We start from the raw sequence: 16,149 nt of genomic DNA on the forward strand, positions 1-16,149 counted from the left end.
TTCTGAACATTCAGATGACATTCCTCTAGGTCAAGGTTTGAGCTTTCGCATTCTGTGTTTGGTTGCCAAGAAATATTTTGTAGGAAATGGCTAGTAATTGATGTCTATCCGAGTGGAGATTTGTAACGACCCGTCCCAAAAAATTAAGGTTTTTATAATTTTAAATGTGAAATTACAAAAATGCCCTTCGTGGCAAAGGCGTTGACTTTTGTTGACCGCCTTGTCGTGTCACGTAAGATCTGTTTTCTTGGCGTATTCTCACAGTACTCGTCGCTACAAACGTGTGGGCGCAAACAGAACGTAATTTGGAGTTATAACGAATGAGTTATTAACGAATGAAGTTGAGGGCAAAATGGTCAATTGATCATTTTCTGGAAGACTTCAGATTGTTGGAGCAAAATCTAGAAAGCCACGTGTTTGGCTGAGATGGAAAATAAAGGAGAAAAATAAGGGGGCTAATGCCCAATCGGGGAGAGAAAGGAAAGACAGGGACCAATCAGAAAGCAAAGAAACGAGATAAAGGAGAAAAGTGAGAGGCACTTAACCAAGACCCCTTTTCCTTGACCCGTTTCCAAACCGTGACCCGTTTCAAACCCAGTACCCTGCATGAGATTCCGCCATTTCCTTTGGCGATTTTCTGACGAATTTCACCGGGCCATCACTGGAAACTTCTCACCGACTGTTCTTTAATTTTCCACTCCAATTTTGGGATTTGGTCTCGTTTCATGGTGTACAACGACGACAACCTCGTGAGTCCCTAGGTCTCGATCCGTCATTTTTTATTGCAATCTCGTTGATATCCACCACCATTAGACTCTTCTTGAGCTCAAGAACAAAGCCTAAACAAATTTGGAGGCGGCAAAGTAGCCGAGAAGAAGAATTTAAAATTCACCATTTTTAGGGTTTCGGGCGGGTTCGAGGGAAATTGGGGCTTTTACCGGCCAAAATGGGCTTAGTCACATGTATGAAACTTGCTCCACTCATCGAGATCTTCATTCCTATAAAATTTGGGAATTTTTGGAGTTATTCGATTTTTCAGCTAGTTGGGGCGGCCGGCTACCATGTGCGGCGGCACACGGGGGAAAAACCCGAGGTCCCTCATTAGGTTTTCTGACATGCCGAATCCAAATTCGCCGTCCGTTTTCCCAAATTCTATTGTTTAGTTATAGTTTTACTAAAAGGTCTCTAATTGTGTTTAGGCGCGTTGGTGGGAAACGACGTCATCCTCGCTAGTTCGAGCAGTTCTCGGGCAATAAAATTTGTGAGTGGACCCCTTCTTAACTTATATATTTTTATAAAATACTAGCCTAGCATGCATTGCATATTCCATGATTTGAATATGTTTTATATTATGCATTATGAACTTTTATAATCATGGTTTACGAAATAGTTTGATTTATCAAAATTACGTTTTATTAAAGGTTATGAAATATCGGATTTGCAATTATGGATTTCTATGGATTTATTATGGTTATGAAGATGGTTTGAGTTAGAAAGTTATATGATTTATGAGATGATGCTTTGAGCATTTGAACTCCAAGATTTAATATGATTTTTTGAGACATGTTTTTGGTACTTATCTAGTGGGTTATCATACGGCACATCCGCACACCACGGGTATAGATATCTATGGCCATAGGACACAGATGATGGAAGAGTAAGATATCATATATTATACATCCCTAGCTTCACTACCGAAAGCAGTGTCGAACAGCTTCACTAGCCACAGCTAGTGTCGGTGTGGATGTATGTTATTTTATACAGCTTCACCTTCGAGTGATGGACAGGTTATACAGCTTCACCTTCAGGTGATGGACAAATTATTCAACTTACCTTCGGGTGATGGACAAGTTATTCAACTTCACCTTCGGGTGATGGATAGGAACTGCCTTCGGGCCACTATGATACTCCTAGTTGAGTACATAACGGATACGATTTACGATGTTTCACATAAGTTTTTCATGGCATGCTAGGGTTTTTCATAAAACCTATATGTAGTATTATATATGTGTTTTCAAAATAGGGGGTTATTATGTTCAAAAATAAAATGTTTTCCTATTATTAGTACTAATATTATAATCTCTGGTCGACTCACCTTTTCTATTTTGCGCCCCCTCAGGAGTTAGGATTGAGGCACACGATCCCGGCATCAGGGCACTTCGGTTTAGGTATCCTCGAGTCTTCTCGGTGTAAGTATCATTTCCTTGTTCTTATCTTTTTATAGTCATTCTTTCATATTATTCTTAGTTTGTTGTATGCTCTGATATCCTTCAGTGCATTGCGTACCATTAAGATCAAGATTTAAACGAGAGACCAGAAAAATATTTGTGGATTAAAATTTGAATTTCCCCAACCCCTGATCTGCTACACTCGAAGGGCGCCCAACAGGATACTTTTGAGGGACTGCACTTCACATGTATGTGCTTCCCTTTTTCGCACTAAATGTTCTAAACACTTCTTAACTATGTTTTATTTAGGTTTCGCTGGGCGACATGGCTGAGCTTGTAAGTGCTAATTAAGTACGACGCTGACAAGTTACCAGTAGGAAAACTAAGGTTTGCGTCTCTGTTTTCTCTATTGGACCCTCCCATCTATTGCTGATAAGTAATAACTAAACTGTTAAGTGATAAAACTTCTTCTATTCACTTACGCTTTTGATATTTTGCATTGAAGGTTTATCTTCCTTTCCTTATCAACTTTGTATATTTCTTGATCGAGAAGTTTGTCTGCATTGTGTGTGAGAGAATTGACCTTCGACGAAAGCTTGTTACATTATTCCATTTTTACGAAACTAAAACGCGTATTGCATTACTTAATTTGGCATGTAACATAACACTGCAGCACTAAAGGAGTTGGGGGAACTGAACCAGATTTTTCAGAAGCTCAGTTGCTAGATGATGGCGTCGTGGTTCCTCTAGGAAAGCCGAAAGAGAATACAAGCCGCCCGAAGGTAGAAATATATACATCATTTTTCAGAACTTGTTTGGATGTGAATTTGATTTGGAACTGTTAAACGAGGCAGGCAGCTTCATTGTAAATTGATCTTGTTTATGTGCTCCATGCAGGGTTCATTACTGTACAATGAGTACATAGTTTACAATGTGGAACAGATTAGGATGCGCTACGTTGTTCAAGTGAATTTCAATTTCAAGGTATGATTAGCATCTGGATGTATAGAGCAAGATGCGATTAGTGTTGTAGTCATGTACATTTTACCTTCATTTATTTATCTGTATCTTTGGTGAGAATGTTGTTAACTTTTATGATTTGGTGATGGACTCGACTTGTCTTCTCCATTTTCTCTTGCAAATTACAGTTCGATGCGTGCATATAGTACTCATGAAAAACACGAAAAAAAAAAAAATTATGCATATGTGTCGTACTGTGATTAGCAGAAAAATAGGAACGCTTAATTTCAGTGGAAGGAAACAATTATTTTCCTAATATTTTTACTTTTCTAAATGTTTGTTTGCTACCCACCCATGGTGGGACGCCTTATTAACCTAAGAAGCTTAAAACATACTTAAAGTGACTCCACAGATGCAGTGAATAGATTTCAAACATCATGAAAAAAGTTAGGGTTGAACCATAAAACAAATTGGTAATATGGGGCTCTTATCAATGTGAGATTCATTATCAACACACCCCCATTACATGACGAATTTTCAAGCCTAACACGTAGACAACACAAATCAAGATGATGTTGAATACGTGTGACCGTTGGGTTTCGCACAAGAGACAACCTGCTCTAGTACCATGAAAAAAGTTGGGATTCCATCATAATAACCAATTGGCAATATGAAGAGTAGTCCAACCTCTTATAAGCTCATGCAAAGGCCATCATTTCATCAATGTGAGATTCATTCTCAACACATTATGCCTCACTTGACCAAGGCTTCATCACCCATCAATCATTTTAATGCCCTGCTTAGTTACAAACCTACGTTACCAGGTTTGACTACTTTTCTACATCTGAAATCCAGTAAATATTAGCATAATTTCTTCTATGCAATTTTAACAAAGTTGAACGATGTATCAGTAGACCAATAGTTAGTCAGTAATTGATATTAATGTTAAAGCAAAGAAATGGATAAAGAAATAAGGAAATCCCAATAAAGATGCACCCACCCACCACCACAAATACATTTTGTTTTGTTTTGTTTTTTGTTTTAGGTAACCTTCAAGACAAAGATGCCGAAACGTACAAAAAAAAGCCTACAACGAGACAAACACATTAACTAATTAGGATTTGGATCATGTTATGAGTTTAGAAGGCTGAGCTTCCTGAGCAAATCACACATACCGTTGAATTTTGTTCCAACAGCTATAAACAAGCAAGAAAACTAAGCAGTGCAGGAGGGTTCAACAGTGAAGACCCACCTACCCACCACCACCACAAGTACATTTTGTATTGTTGTTCTTTCAAGTGTCAGTTAAACATATCCATCAAGTATGGTGGAAAAAATTGAACTTTACGGGGAAGGAAGGAAAGGAAGCATGATTGAGTTTTACATTCAAAACCCCGGCAATACGAATCCGGATTCTTTCTTGATCCTTTTGTGAGGAACATAAAGATTCGTAAATTGTGTTGTCTTCTAATTTTTTTGGTTCTTTATATATAAATTCTTATTTTCTTCTAGACAAAAACCCACATACTATCAAACATCCAAATAAAATCCAAATTAAAAAAACACTATCAAGTAGGAAAGTAATTGACCTATTATTACAAAATATTTATAACTAGTGCCACAATATTCAAATCAAATTCATAAATGTTATTACTCACCTTAATTATAATGAACAAATAATTATTGGACATACTATTATATACAAGTTCAAAGTATATTGTACTACTATAAGTTCAACATATATACAATATTATATTTCTTTATTTATATAATATGATACACACATATATAATAACAAAATGCTTGATGTATGTAAAAATTCATGCAAAATAATTTACCTCCAAAAAATTAATGTTATTTGATTCAAATAGTGCACCTAATTAACACTCATATGTAAAATACATGTGAAAGTTTACCTACATAATAAAGCAAATCCAATATATGCAAAATACATGCAAAATAATTTACCTACATGATAAAGCAAACCCAATACAAGCAAAATAATACCTCCATAATAAAACATTATCATTTTATACAATACTAATTTACCTATTATTTGTACATATAATAGTAAAATGTGCCCAATATAAATATGACATTGATTCATACAAAATAAAATACCTACAAAATAAAGGAATGTTATCTAATTCAAAATTCATTTACTTACAAAACAAAGCAATGTTATTTGATTAAAATTAATTTACCTAGTATTTGTACATAAATCTTATAATAATAAAATGTGCCAAATATATATATGTAATTGACACACCCCGTCCCGAAGGAGTGTATGCTGGCCGTCACGTGAGAGTGACGTAACCATTTACACAGTTCAGAAGCTTTAAAAAAAAATACAATTACTAAGATGAAACACCCGAGGGTGAGTCCTACATTTGTGAATTCTGTCAGAACACCGTTGGATTCCTCATGGCCACCAAAGCTCTGCTATCTAGAACCTGGAGGGGCGCAAAACAAAATTGAGTGGGTCAGTAAAACAAGTTTTTCGAAAACCTTTCATTTAAAACATTTCTAACTCCTCGCCGTAAAACCTGTATACTTTCCCATAAATTTATTATAAAAACATAAATATATAAATTATCAAAACTCCGCTCACCATCTATCAACATAACATTTCAGAAAGAATATGCCATGCCATGCCAAAATATAATATGAATGCATCAATATAAATCAGGTGAAATAATAAATCAACCGGAGACCCTACCGTGGTCCTGTATGGCTGATTCTATAGCTCAATATCCCATCCAGTCGGAGTCACCAACTGTGACCTGTACGGCCCTGCCGGAGTCACCAACTGTGACCTATACGGCACTACACTGCACATAAGTCGGAACTACCTATAGTAGTCTGTACGACTAAGATGGTGAAATAATACGCTCTAGTGCTTCTCTCATCAATCATCTGTGCACATAATCTAAGGTCACCTACCAGTCGGAACCCCTCTAATGGTCTGTACGACTGGCATGTCGGAACCACCTCTAGTGGTCTGTACGACATCCACCTACTTGGATCCAAGGCGAGCGTGCGGTGTGGTGAATAATATAAGCACTAACACCTAGGGTGCAGGTTATGAGCTTCCAATGCAATTCACATAAAATAAATCGTATGAATAATGTAAAAACTCACCTGTGCGTCCACAGCGTCAATTCACATATATATGCATCAATTATCAATTCGTATAACTCATATCATTCATATCATTCATATTATGCATGCATGGCATTTTTGAAACATATTTTCATATAATTGCATTTTCTGGGAAAAACAGTAGTATATAGGTAATACGAAAACAAAACTGCCCACTCACCTGGAGTTCGCCCTACAACTCCCTAGCACAATACGTCAAGGCGTCATGACGATCGGCGCCTAAAACAATAATCAAATCCAATCTCAGAAATCATATCAATAGAATATATAACTTATATAAAACACGTCACTACGCAGTTCGATCCGGAAGATCTGCAACTCAGATTTCAAATCCATTACTTCTAGAGGTCCACAATATACCTCTAGGACAACTTCCTAAAATTTCATTACCATCCAACGGTCGGATCTCCGTCAATTTCCAAAACTAAGTGACGGTTAACATTCTATTTTATGAACTTACAACTCCAATTCCGGAAGATCCGTAACTCGGATTCCCAATCCGTAAGTTCCTATAATCCTCAAATATTACGTATTACAACGTATCAAAGTTTGGTGACGATCCGACGGTGGGATCGTAAATTCACATTTTCTCCTAACCACGAATCGTAACCAACTTAGGTTCAATTACTCAATTTACGTCCATCAATTATCAAAACTGAACCTAGAACCTTAAACACATGCTAAGAATGACATTGGCGGGCCATTGGCCATGCGCCGCCGCACGGGCCGCCGCGGTGAATACTATATAAACGTTATTTAAAGCATATAACCAACAATTCTCAATAATTTCTCATACGGTGCTCAATTTGGGTATATGAATATACCACAGTGACTTACTCGACGTCACGAACGTCGACAAATTTTTGGGATTAATTTTGGGCTTGTCACGCGCCCCCACGCTCCAAGGACAGGCACGGGTACACGCGCGCCCACGCGCGTCTTCTTCCTCGCGAGCTCGCCGGACTGAACTTTCTGGTGGCCGGAAAACTGGGCAATTTTCAATTGCCTTGTTCTCCCTCGTTTCTCAACCATTTTCTTCGAACTTTACATCAGTTTGAAGCCCTAAACATGTAGTTTCACGATAGACTAGTTTCAAGGTCTAAAAATCACGAAATCTCACCTGAAAAATTCCAAGAAAACCGGCCAAAGTTGAACCCAGTGATCCCGACGTCCAAAACCTTCAAACGAAGCACTCCGAGCTTTCTTGGGACCTCACTAAGCTCACTACAAGCTTAGAATTCCCTGAAAATTGACATATTACGATTGCATGAATAGTGACATAAAATGGAGGTTCGGGTTTCACGTGATCTCGAAGGTTTCACTTCCTAAAACCAACACCAATCGACTCCGGAGCTTGAAAGGATGAAGATTCATACCCTTTTGGCGTCGATCCGAGGAAGTTCGAGGGTTTTGGGCTTCGTCCGTACGTTCGAGGGTGAGAGAGAGAGAGTGAGAGTCGTGAGGGAGGAGAGAGAGAGGGTACGGGAAAGAGAGAGAAAGAGGTTTGACATGTGTGGTTCATCCCAAGTCATCACCATCCATTTTATTTAACTCCCTAACCACAAAAATACATGTAACTTTTAATCCAATAGTTTAGGAAGTATTTACTTAGTCCAAATAACAAGCCACACACACATACCTTAATACCCGTCAAGGGTAATTCCGTCATTTCACATTCCCGTCAAAAGTACCTCCGGGACGGGCTGTGACAGTAATAGTACATAGAAAATAAATTGCCTACAAATGAAGGAATGTTATTTGATTTAATATTAATTTACCTACAAAATATAAGTTATTTGCTAATAAAAAATTTGCATATAGGTAGATTAATTAGTATAATATTTTTTATTGACCTTATTAAGCATGTATTATTATATATATTAGGCATGTTTTATTGTTCCCATAACGAAAAGCACCCGGTACTGTTCACTTTAACGAAAAACCACATTTTTACACTAAAAAGTCAATCCTGGTACTATTCACTTTACCCTTTATTTTGTCCTTATCATTAAAACTCAAAGTTTTCAAGCCCTTTTCATTAGTTTTCCTTATTATATATTAGGCAATGAATTTATACTTTTTTTTAGAACTTTAACGAAAAGCTCACAGTATTGTTCACTTTAACAAAAAACCACATTTTTATACAAAAAAGTCAATCATGTTACCATTTACTTTACCCTTTATTTTGTCATTATCGTTAAAACTCAAAGTTTTTAAACTATTATTATTATTATTTGCATATCATTAATTCTCCCTTACAATCCGCATGAAATTAATTGTGTACATCAAACATTAAAATATGGGTAGTTTAGGCATCCAAAAATTTTTAAATGTGTAAAGTCAAATATAATTAATGAATTTGCTAATGTCGAGTTTTATTTGTAGAAAATTGAGTTTCAGAAGCTAAAGACATATTTTCAGTAATTTTTTTTTACTTAAAATTGATCACAAATAGTATCTGACGAAATCTAAACGCCCAATGTACGATAAACGAACATGATTTACTAATCTCCAAGATCTTTACAAAGAAAATCCAAAAAGAATCTTGTTGGCTGCAATACATACATGAGTGTGCGACCAAATAATGGATTTACTACATACACCCCACCACAAGTACTTTTTGAATCGTCATTGGTACCTTTAGCTTTAAATAAATTTGGAATTCCAATTTTTTATGGGCATCTTCTTGCAGAGAGTTCTACACTGTCATTCCTCAGGACCTTGGATTTAAAAAAAAAAAATTTAACAAAAAGCTTTTAATATTGTTCATTTTAACGAAAAATCATATTTTTACACTAAAAAGTTAATCATGATACTATTTATTTTATCATTTATTTTGTCCTTATCATTAAAACTCAAAATTTTCAAATTATTTTTATTAGTTTTTCTTTTAAAAAAAATGTCAGTACACCAATTAAAGAAATAAGGAAATCCCAATTAAGATGCACCTACCCACCACCACAAGTACATTTTGTTTTTGTAATTTTTTTTTTTGGGTAAACTCCAAGATAAAGATGGCAGAACGTACAAAAAAAAAGCCTACAACGAGCCAAATACATTAGCTAAGCAAGCAAAAAATTGAGCAGTGCAGCAGGGACGTACATACCCACCAACACGAGTACTTTTTGTAGGATGTGCTATTCACACATCCCTTTTTACTTCTCACACATCCCTTGTTAATTTATGTCCATTGATTTTTTTCAATTCATCCGATCCGAAGACTGAAAACTAAAAAGGTGTGAGAAATGTAAAAAATGTGTGTGGATATCACCATCCTTTTTGTATCGTCATTGGTACCTTTAGCTTTAAATAAAAGGAAAACTAATGAAAAGGGCTTGAAAACTTTGAGTTTTAATGATAAGGACAAAATAAAGGGTAAAGTGAATAGTACCAAGATTGACTTTTTAGTGTAAAAATGTGGTTTTTCGTTAAAGTGAACAGTACCGGGTGCTTTTCGTTAAAGTTCCCTTAAATAAATTTGGAATTCCAATTTTTTATGGGCATCCTCTTGCAGAGAGTTCTATACTGTCATTCCTCATGACTATGGATTAAAAAAAATGTGTGAGTTCTCTCTCTCTCTCTCTGATTGTAAATGAAGGCATATAATTGGTTTGGAAATATGAGTAATGCAGGTAACTTTGTGATTGGTACTCCTCAGAAGTTGAAACACAAGTTAGAAATGGCAATTCTTTTTGTAAATTGTTTCTTGTATATGTGGGTATAGTTTGGCTAAAAACTTCCAAAACTTAAAATCAAATGTTATATTCCTTCAAATAAGTACCGTGCCACCTATCAGTGCTATTTGTGTGTGACGATTATCATTAACTCTTCTCTACGTGAAGGTTGAAGCACTGGATGAAATTGAGGTTGCAACAAAATTGTTGAAGGATGACACAGGAACGCAGGTAAATCTCTTTTCATCTTATGCTTCATAGTTCACTTGCGGACTTGCCCTTATGTCTTAGTATCTATCCTTCCTACTAATGTATGTTTCTGCCATTATTATAGGGAGATCCCTTGTATTCCAGTTACCAACGCCTTCATTGTGAGTTGACACCGATTGGTATTGATTCTCGTTAATTTGATATGGTATATATGAGTTATAAGCAATGGAAATTAGAATATAAACAAAATTAAGCTAATAATTTATCTGCTTAGTTTTGATCTTTTTTCCTTATATTGCTGCTGTCAGATTGCAAAATATTTGCATAATACTCATGCAAAAACACATTCAAGTTACACTGTTGATATCGTTCAAATATTCCGCACATCAAAAGAGGGTGAAGTTGAACGCTTTGATCTACGAGAGGCCTTTCATAAAATGTTTCATCCATCAATTGCTGATAAGTAATAACTAAACTGTTTAAGTGATAAAACTTCTTCTTGTCAATTACGCTTTTGATATTTTGTGTTGAAAGTTTGTCTTCCTTTCCTTATAAACTTTGTATATTTCTTGATTGAGAAGTTTGTCTGCATTATGTGTGAGAGAATTGGCCTTCGACGAAAGCTTGTTACATTATTCCATTTTTACGAAACTAAAACGCGTATTGCATTACTTAATTTGGCATGTAACATAACACTGCAGCACTAACGGAGTTGGGGGAACTGAACCAGATTTTTCAGAAGCTCAGTTGCTAGATGATGGCGTCGTGGTTCCTCTAGGAAAGCCGAAAGAGAATACAAGCCGCCCGAAGGTAGAAATACATCATTTTTCAGAACTTGTTTGGATGTGAATTGGATTTGGAACTGTTAAACGAGGCAGGCAGCTTCATTGTAAATTGATCTTGTTTATGTGCTCCATGCAGGGTTCATTACTGTACAATGAGTACATAGTTTACAATGTGGAACAGATTAGGATGCGCTACGTTGTTCAAGTGAATTTCAATTTCAAGATATGATTAGCATCTGGATGTATAGAACAAGATGAGATTAGTGTTGTAGTCATGTACATTTTACCTTTATTTATTTATCTTTGATTTTGGTGAGAATGTTGTTAACTTTTATGATTTGGTGATGGACTCGACTTGTCTTCTCCATTTTTCTCTTGCAAATTACATTTCGATGCGCGCATATATTACTCATGAAAAACACGAAAAAAATAAAAATTTATGCACGTGTTGTATTCTGATCGGCAAAAAAAGTAGGAATGCTTAATTTCAGTGGAAGGAAAAAATGATCTTCCTAGTATTTTTACTTTTCCAAATGTTTGTTGCCCACCCTGGGTGGGATACCCTATTAACCTAAATAGCTTAGGACATACTCAAAGTGACTTCACAACAGTAGCAAATAGATTTCAAACATCATGAAAAAAGTTAGGGTTTCATCATAAAACAAATTGGCAATATGAGGCTCTCATCAATGTGGAATTCATTCTCAACACACCCCGGTTACATGTGGCGAATTTTCAAGCCTAACACGTGAACAACACAAATCGAGATGATGTGGAACACGTGTGATTGTTGGACTTTGCACGAGGAACAACTTGCTCTGGTACCATGAAGAAAGTTGAGATTCCACCATAATAACCGATTGGCAATATGGAGAGTAGCATAACCTCTTATAAGCTCATGCAAAAGCCCTCCTTTCATCAATATGAGATTCATTCTCAACACATCATACCTCACTTGACCAAGGCTTCATCACCCATCAATCACTTTAATGTCCTGTTTAGTTACAAGCTCATGTTACCAGGCTCGACTACTTTTCTAAATCTGAAATCCAGTAAATATTAGCATAATTTCTTCTATGCAATTTTAACAAAGTTGAACGACGTATCACTAGATCAATAGTTAGTCGGTAATTGATATTAATGTTAAAGCAAAGAAATGGATAAAGAAATAAGGAAATCCCAATAAAGATGCACCTACCCACCACCACAAGTACATTTTGTTTATTTATTTGTTTATTGGTAACCTTCAAGGCAAAGATGTCAAAACGTACAAAAAAAAAGCCTACAACATGACAAACGCATTAGCTAATCAGGATTTACATCCTCTTCTGAGATTAGGAGGCTGAACTTTCTGAGTAAAGCGCACATACCGTTGAATTTTGATCCAACGACTACAAATAAGCAAAAAACTGAGCAGTGCATGAGGGTTCAACAGTGAAGACCCACCTTCCCACCACCACAAGTACATTTTGTATTGTTGTTCTTTCAAGTGTCAGTTAAACATATCCATCAAGTATGGTGGAAAATTTTGAACTTTACGGGGGAAGGAAGGAAAGGAAGCATGATTGAGTTTTACATTCAAAACCCCTGCCATACGAATCCGGATTCTTTCTTGATCCTTTTGTGAGGATCATAAAGATTCGTAAATCGTGTCGTCTTTTAATTTTTTTGGTTCTTTAGATATAAACTCTTACTACTCTTACTTCTTAGACAAAAACTCATCTACTATTAAACATCCAAATAAAATCCAAATTTTAAAAAAGATTGCCAAGTAGGAAAGTAATTGATCTATTATTATAAAATATTTACAACTAGTGCCACAATATTCAAATCAAATCCATAAATGTTATTACTCACCTTAATTATAATGAACAAATAATTATTGGACATACTATTATATATATATATATACACACACACGTTCAAAGTATATTGTACTACTATAAGTTCAACATATATTCATATATATACATAATATATATACATAGTATATATATATATATTATATTTCTTTATTTATATAATTTGCTACACACATATGTAATAAAAAAATGCTTGATGTATGTAAAAATTCATGCAAAATAATTTACCTCCAAAAAATTAATGTTATTTGATTCAAATAGTGCACCTAACACTCATATGTAAAATACATGTGAAAGTTTACCTACATAATAAAGCAAATCCAATATATGCAAAATACATGCAAAAGAATTTACCTACATGATAAAGCAAACCCAATACATGCAAAATAATTTACCTACATAATAAAACATTATTATTTTATACAATACTAATTTACCTATTATTTGTACATATAATAATAAAATGTGCCCAATATAAATATGATATTGATACTTTCTTCTATGCAATTTTAACAAAGTTCAACAACGTGTCAGTGCACCAATAACTAGTCGGTGATTGATATTAATGTTAAGACCATCTCCAACCCTTGGGCTAAAAGCCAAATTTTTTAGCCCGGAAAATTTAGCTTTTAGCCCAGAAACATCTTTTCTACTCCAACCCTTCTACCCTAAAATTTTAGTCTGGAATTATTAAAGAATGAAATTAGCCTAAATTTTTTTCTTAAATCAATTTTTTTTTTAAATAAATATGTAGATTATTGTAAATTAATTTTAAGAACATTTTAATCTAAAAAAATTTAAATTCGATAAACATTTCGCATTTAGCCCGGGGGGAAAGCTGGGGGGTATTTGGCCCAGAAATAGCATTTGGCATTTAGCCTAAAACTTTAGCATGGGTTGGAGAGTGTTTGGGAGGGTAATTTGGGGGGTAATTTGGCTTTTAGCCCAGGGTTGAAGATGGTCTAAAACAAAGAAATGGAGAAAGAAATAAGGAAATCCCAATAAAGATGCACCAACCCACCACCACAAGTACATTTTGTATTTTTCATTTTTTTTTTGTTGGTAAACTCCAAGTTAAAGATGGCAGAACGTACAAAAAATAACCTACAACGAGACAAACACATTTGCTAAGCAAGCAAAAAACTAAGCAGTGCAGTAGGGTTCAACAGTGAAGACGCGCATACCCACCACCACAAGTACTTTTTGTATTGTTGTTCTTTCAAGTGTCAGTCAAACATATCCATCAAGTATGGTGGAAAAAAAATTGAACTTTACTTGGAAGGAAGGAGAGGAAGCATGATTGAGTTTTACATTCAAAACACCTGCAATACGAATCCGGATTCTTTCTAGATCATTTTGTGAGGATCTTGAAGATTCGTAAATCGTAATCGTTCATCGTAAATTGTACGGTTTTTAAAATTTCTTTTCTGAAAATTGATCACAAACAGTACCTGATGAAATCTAACTATACAATGCACGATGAACGGACACGATTTATAAATCTTCATAATTTTCACAAAGAAGATCAGAAGAAAATCTTGTTGGCTGCAATACATACATGAGTGTGCGACCAAATAAAGCATTTACTGCATACACCCCATTTTTCAAGTGTTCACGCCAAGTATTTATGTTCCTCATCCCAAGATTTCATCATGACCTTATCCCAGAATCTGTGTTCTTCTTCCCCCACAACTTATTTTTGTGATTCTAAGACGGTGGCCTCAAATTTTCATGTCGACTTAAATCACGGTTGATATCGGACTTAAACGAGAGAGGCTCGAGTGTAACAAGCAATGTGAGAGATAGAAAAGAAGATAAGTAGCCGATATTTTGGTTTAACACTACTTCACAACAAAAAAGAAGCAAGTTACGTATGAGTTAAACTCATGTTTAACACATACAAGTTGGACGTGACGTGGTGTTTCCATTGGCGGACAGGGTTAGTGGTTACACAATAGAATTCTCAGGTTAAACCATAAATTAGGTGATATCAAAGATCAAATAAAAGATGATACATCTCCAGTTGTATGTTATATTCCATAATGCTGAAGCGAAGTAAATGTAATAATAACTACAACTTCATAAGAGAGGTCACACACGCATATGAATATATAAATATACCGACGTCAAATGTAGAGACTTGGGATTTAGCAAATTACATATTGTTTTTTGCTACATTGGAGGGTTTCGAACCTTAAAACCTAACCTACTTCTACCCGTCAATCGTCACCCCTCATCACTAGGCTAACCCCGATGCTTATCAAAGATTTTCTAGCTTAATAATATGTTAGCGTGGTGCATAAAAGAGTAGTGAGGGGGTTCAACAAACGCACGCTTGCTGCAGTAGCAGGGTTTGCAAAGTTCAGAATACAAGGGATATCATGGCATGAGCTAATACATTAGAAGGAGCTTTGCCATGATCGGGAAGTATGAAATGGTTGAGGTCCTTATTTATGAAGGAAAGAAGCATAAATTCTGGGAGGGAAAAAAGATGAGGCCTAATCCATATATAGGGAATGATCATGTATATAAGGGAGTAGTGAAGCTAGCTACTTCAGAAACTCATCAAACAAAAACATAAATAAAATTAATACCCCATTCAAAAGGTGGAGCCTTACACGCAAAGCCCTACGTGCACTCCTTGCATTATTCATTCCATATCATCCCATGGTTGCACTATGTTTCTTCCCAACCTAAAGGAAAAGGCTAGTTGAACCTCCACTTGGCCCACCCAAATTCCAATGGATGATGATGAGATGAACTTTCGTGCGACGAGGAAGTTATTGCAGCAATGTCTCTTGAGCTAGTTACTTTTTTATATAACAGTGTATGATTGATTTGAAATATTTCTGGAACAACGCAGATTATAAGTTTTTCTCATAATATAGGGAGGTCTTGGAATGGAAACATCGTGGCCAAGATTCTTGATTGATCTAGCACTGTTATGCAACGAGAATGTTAATATAACTTTACTTTAAGCTTTGTTACGCATTGTCATTTGAACACATGCATGATTGACTTAGAACATTACCGAAACAATGTAGATTATAAACTTTTCTTGTGATCTAATATGTTAGGAAAACATCACGGCCCGAGATTCTTGATTATTGCTCCAAAGCTACCTAGCATTAAAGCTCTGAACAAGATTGTATTCTCAAAAATATTGGTAGGATCGGAATCGGAGGAAGAGATTGAATTTTTAAAGGTTTGTCTTTGTCTTGTTTGTGTGAGGGCTTTGAAATTGAATCCTCCAAGACTCCAAGGAACAACAAAAATTAATGGTATATATGGATTTTGTGAAAAGAAGGCAGGCAGGACTCACTGCCAT

At 35.5% G+C, this 16,149-nt stretch overlaps 1 protein-coding gene across 10 annotated transcripts; it reads left to right on the forward strand.

Annotated features, from left to right (window-relative positions):
• Positions 1-2,746: 2,746 nt before the first annotated feature.
• On the forward strand, positions 2,747-11,278 carry LOC126588706 (poly [ADP-ribose] polymerase 2-like). 10 transcript variants are annotated; one of them, XR_007611563.1, is made up of 4 exons: positions 9,768-9,851; positions 10,133-10,195; positions 10,876-10,984; positions 11,096-11,278. XR_007611563.1 is itself a non-coding variant. In XM_050253813.1 (3 exons), the coding sequence occupies exons 1-3, from the start codon at positions 9,917-9,919 to the stop codon at positions 10,639-10,641; spliced, it is 228 nt and encodes a 75-aa protein (XP_050109770.1). In that variant the 5' UTR covers positions 9,774-9,916; the 3' UTR covers positions 10,642-10,869. The 10 variants fall into 10 exon arrangements, 1 of the variants encoding a protein (XP_050109770.1); XR_007611559.1 differs by lacking the exons at positions 10,876-10,984; positions 11,096-11,278 and adding exons at positions 10,299-10,379; positions 10,483-10,869 and having other exon boundaries at positions 9,778-9,851; XR_007611561.1 differs by lacking the exons at positions 10,876-10,984; positions 11,096-11,278 and adding exons at positions 10,299-10,379; positions 10,483-10,869 and having other exon boundaries at positions 9,794-9,922.
• Positions 11,279-16,149: the final 4,871 nt, after the last annotated feature.

The sequence above is a fragment of the Malus sylvestris genome, chromosome 11 (genome assembly GCF_916048215.2).
Source record: "Malus sylvestris chromosome 11, drMalSylv7.2, whole genome shotgun sequence".
Taxonomy (NCBI): Eukaryota; Viridiplantae; Streptophyta; class Magnoliopsida; order Rosales; family Rosaceae; genus Malus; species Malus sylvestris.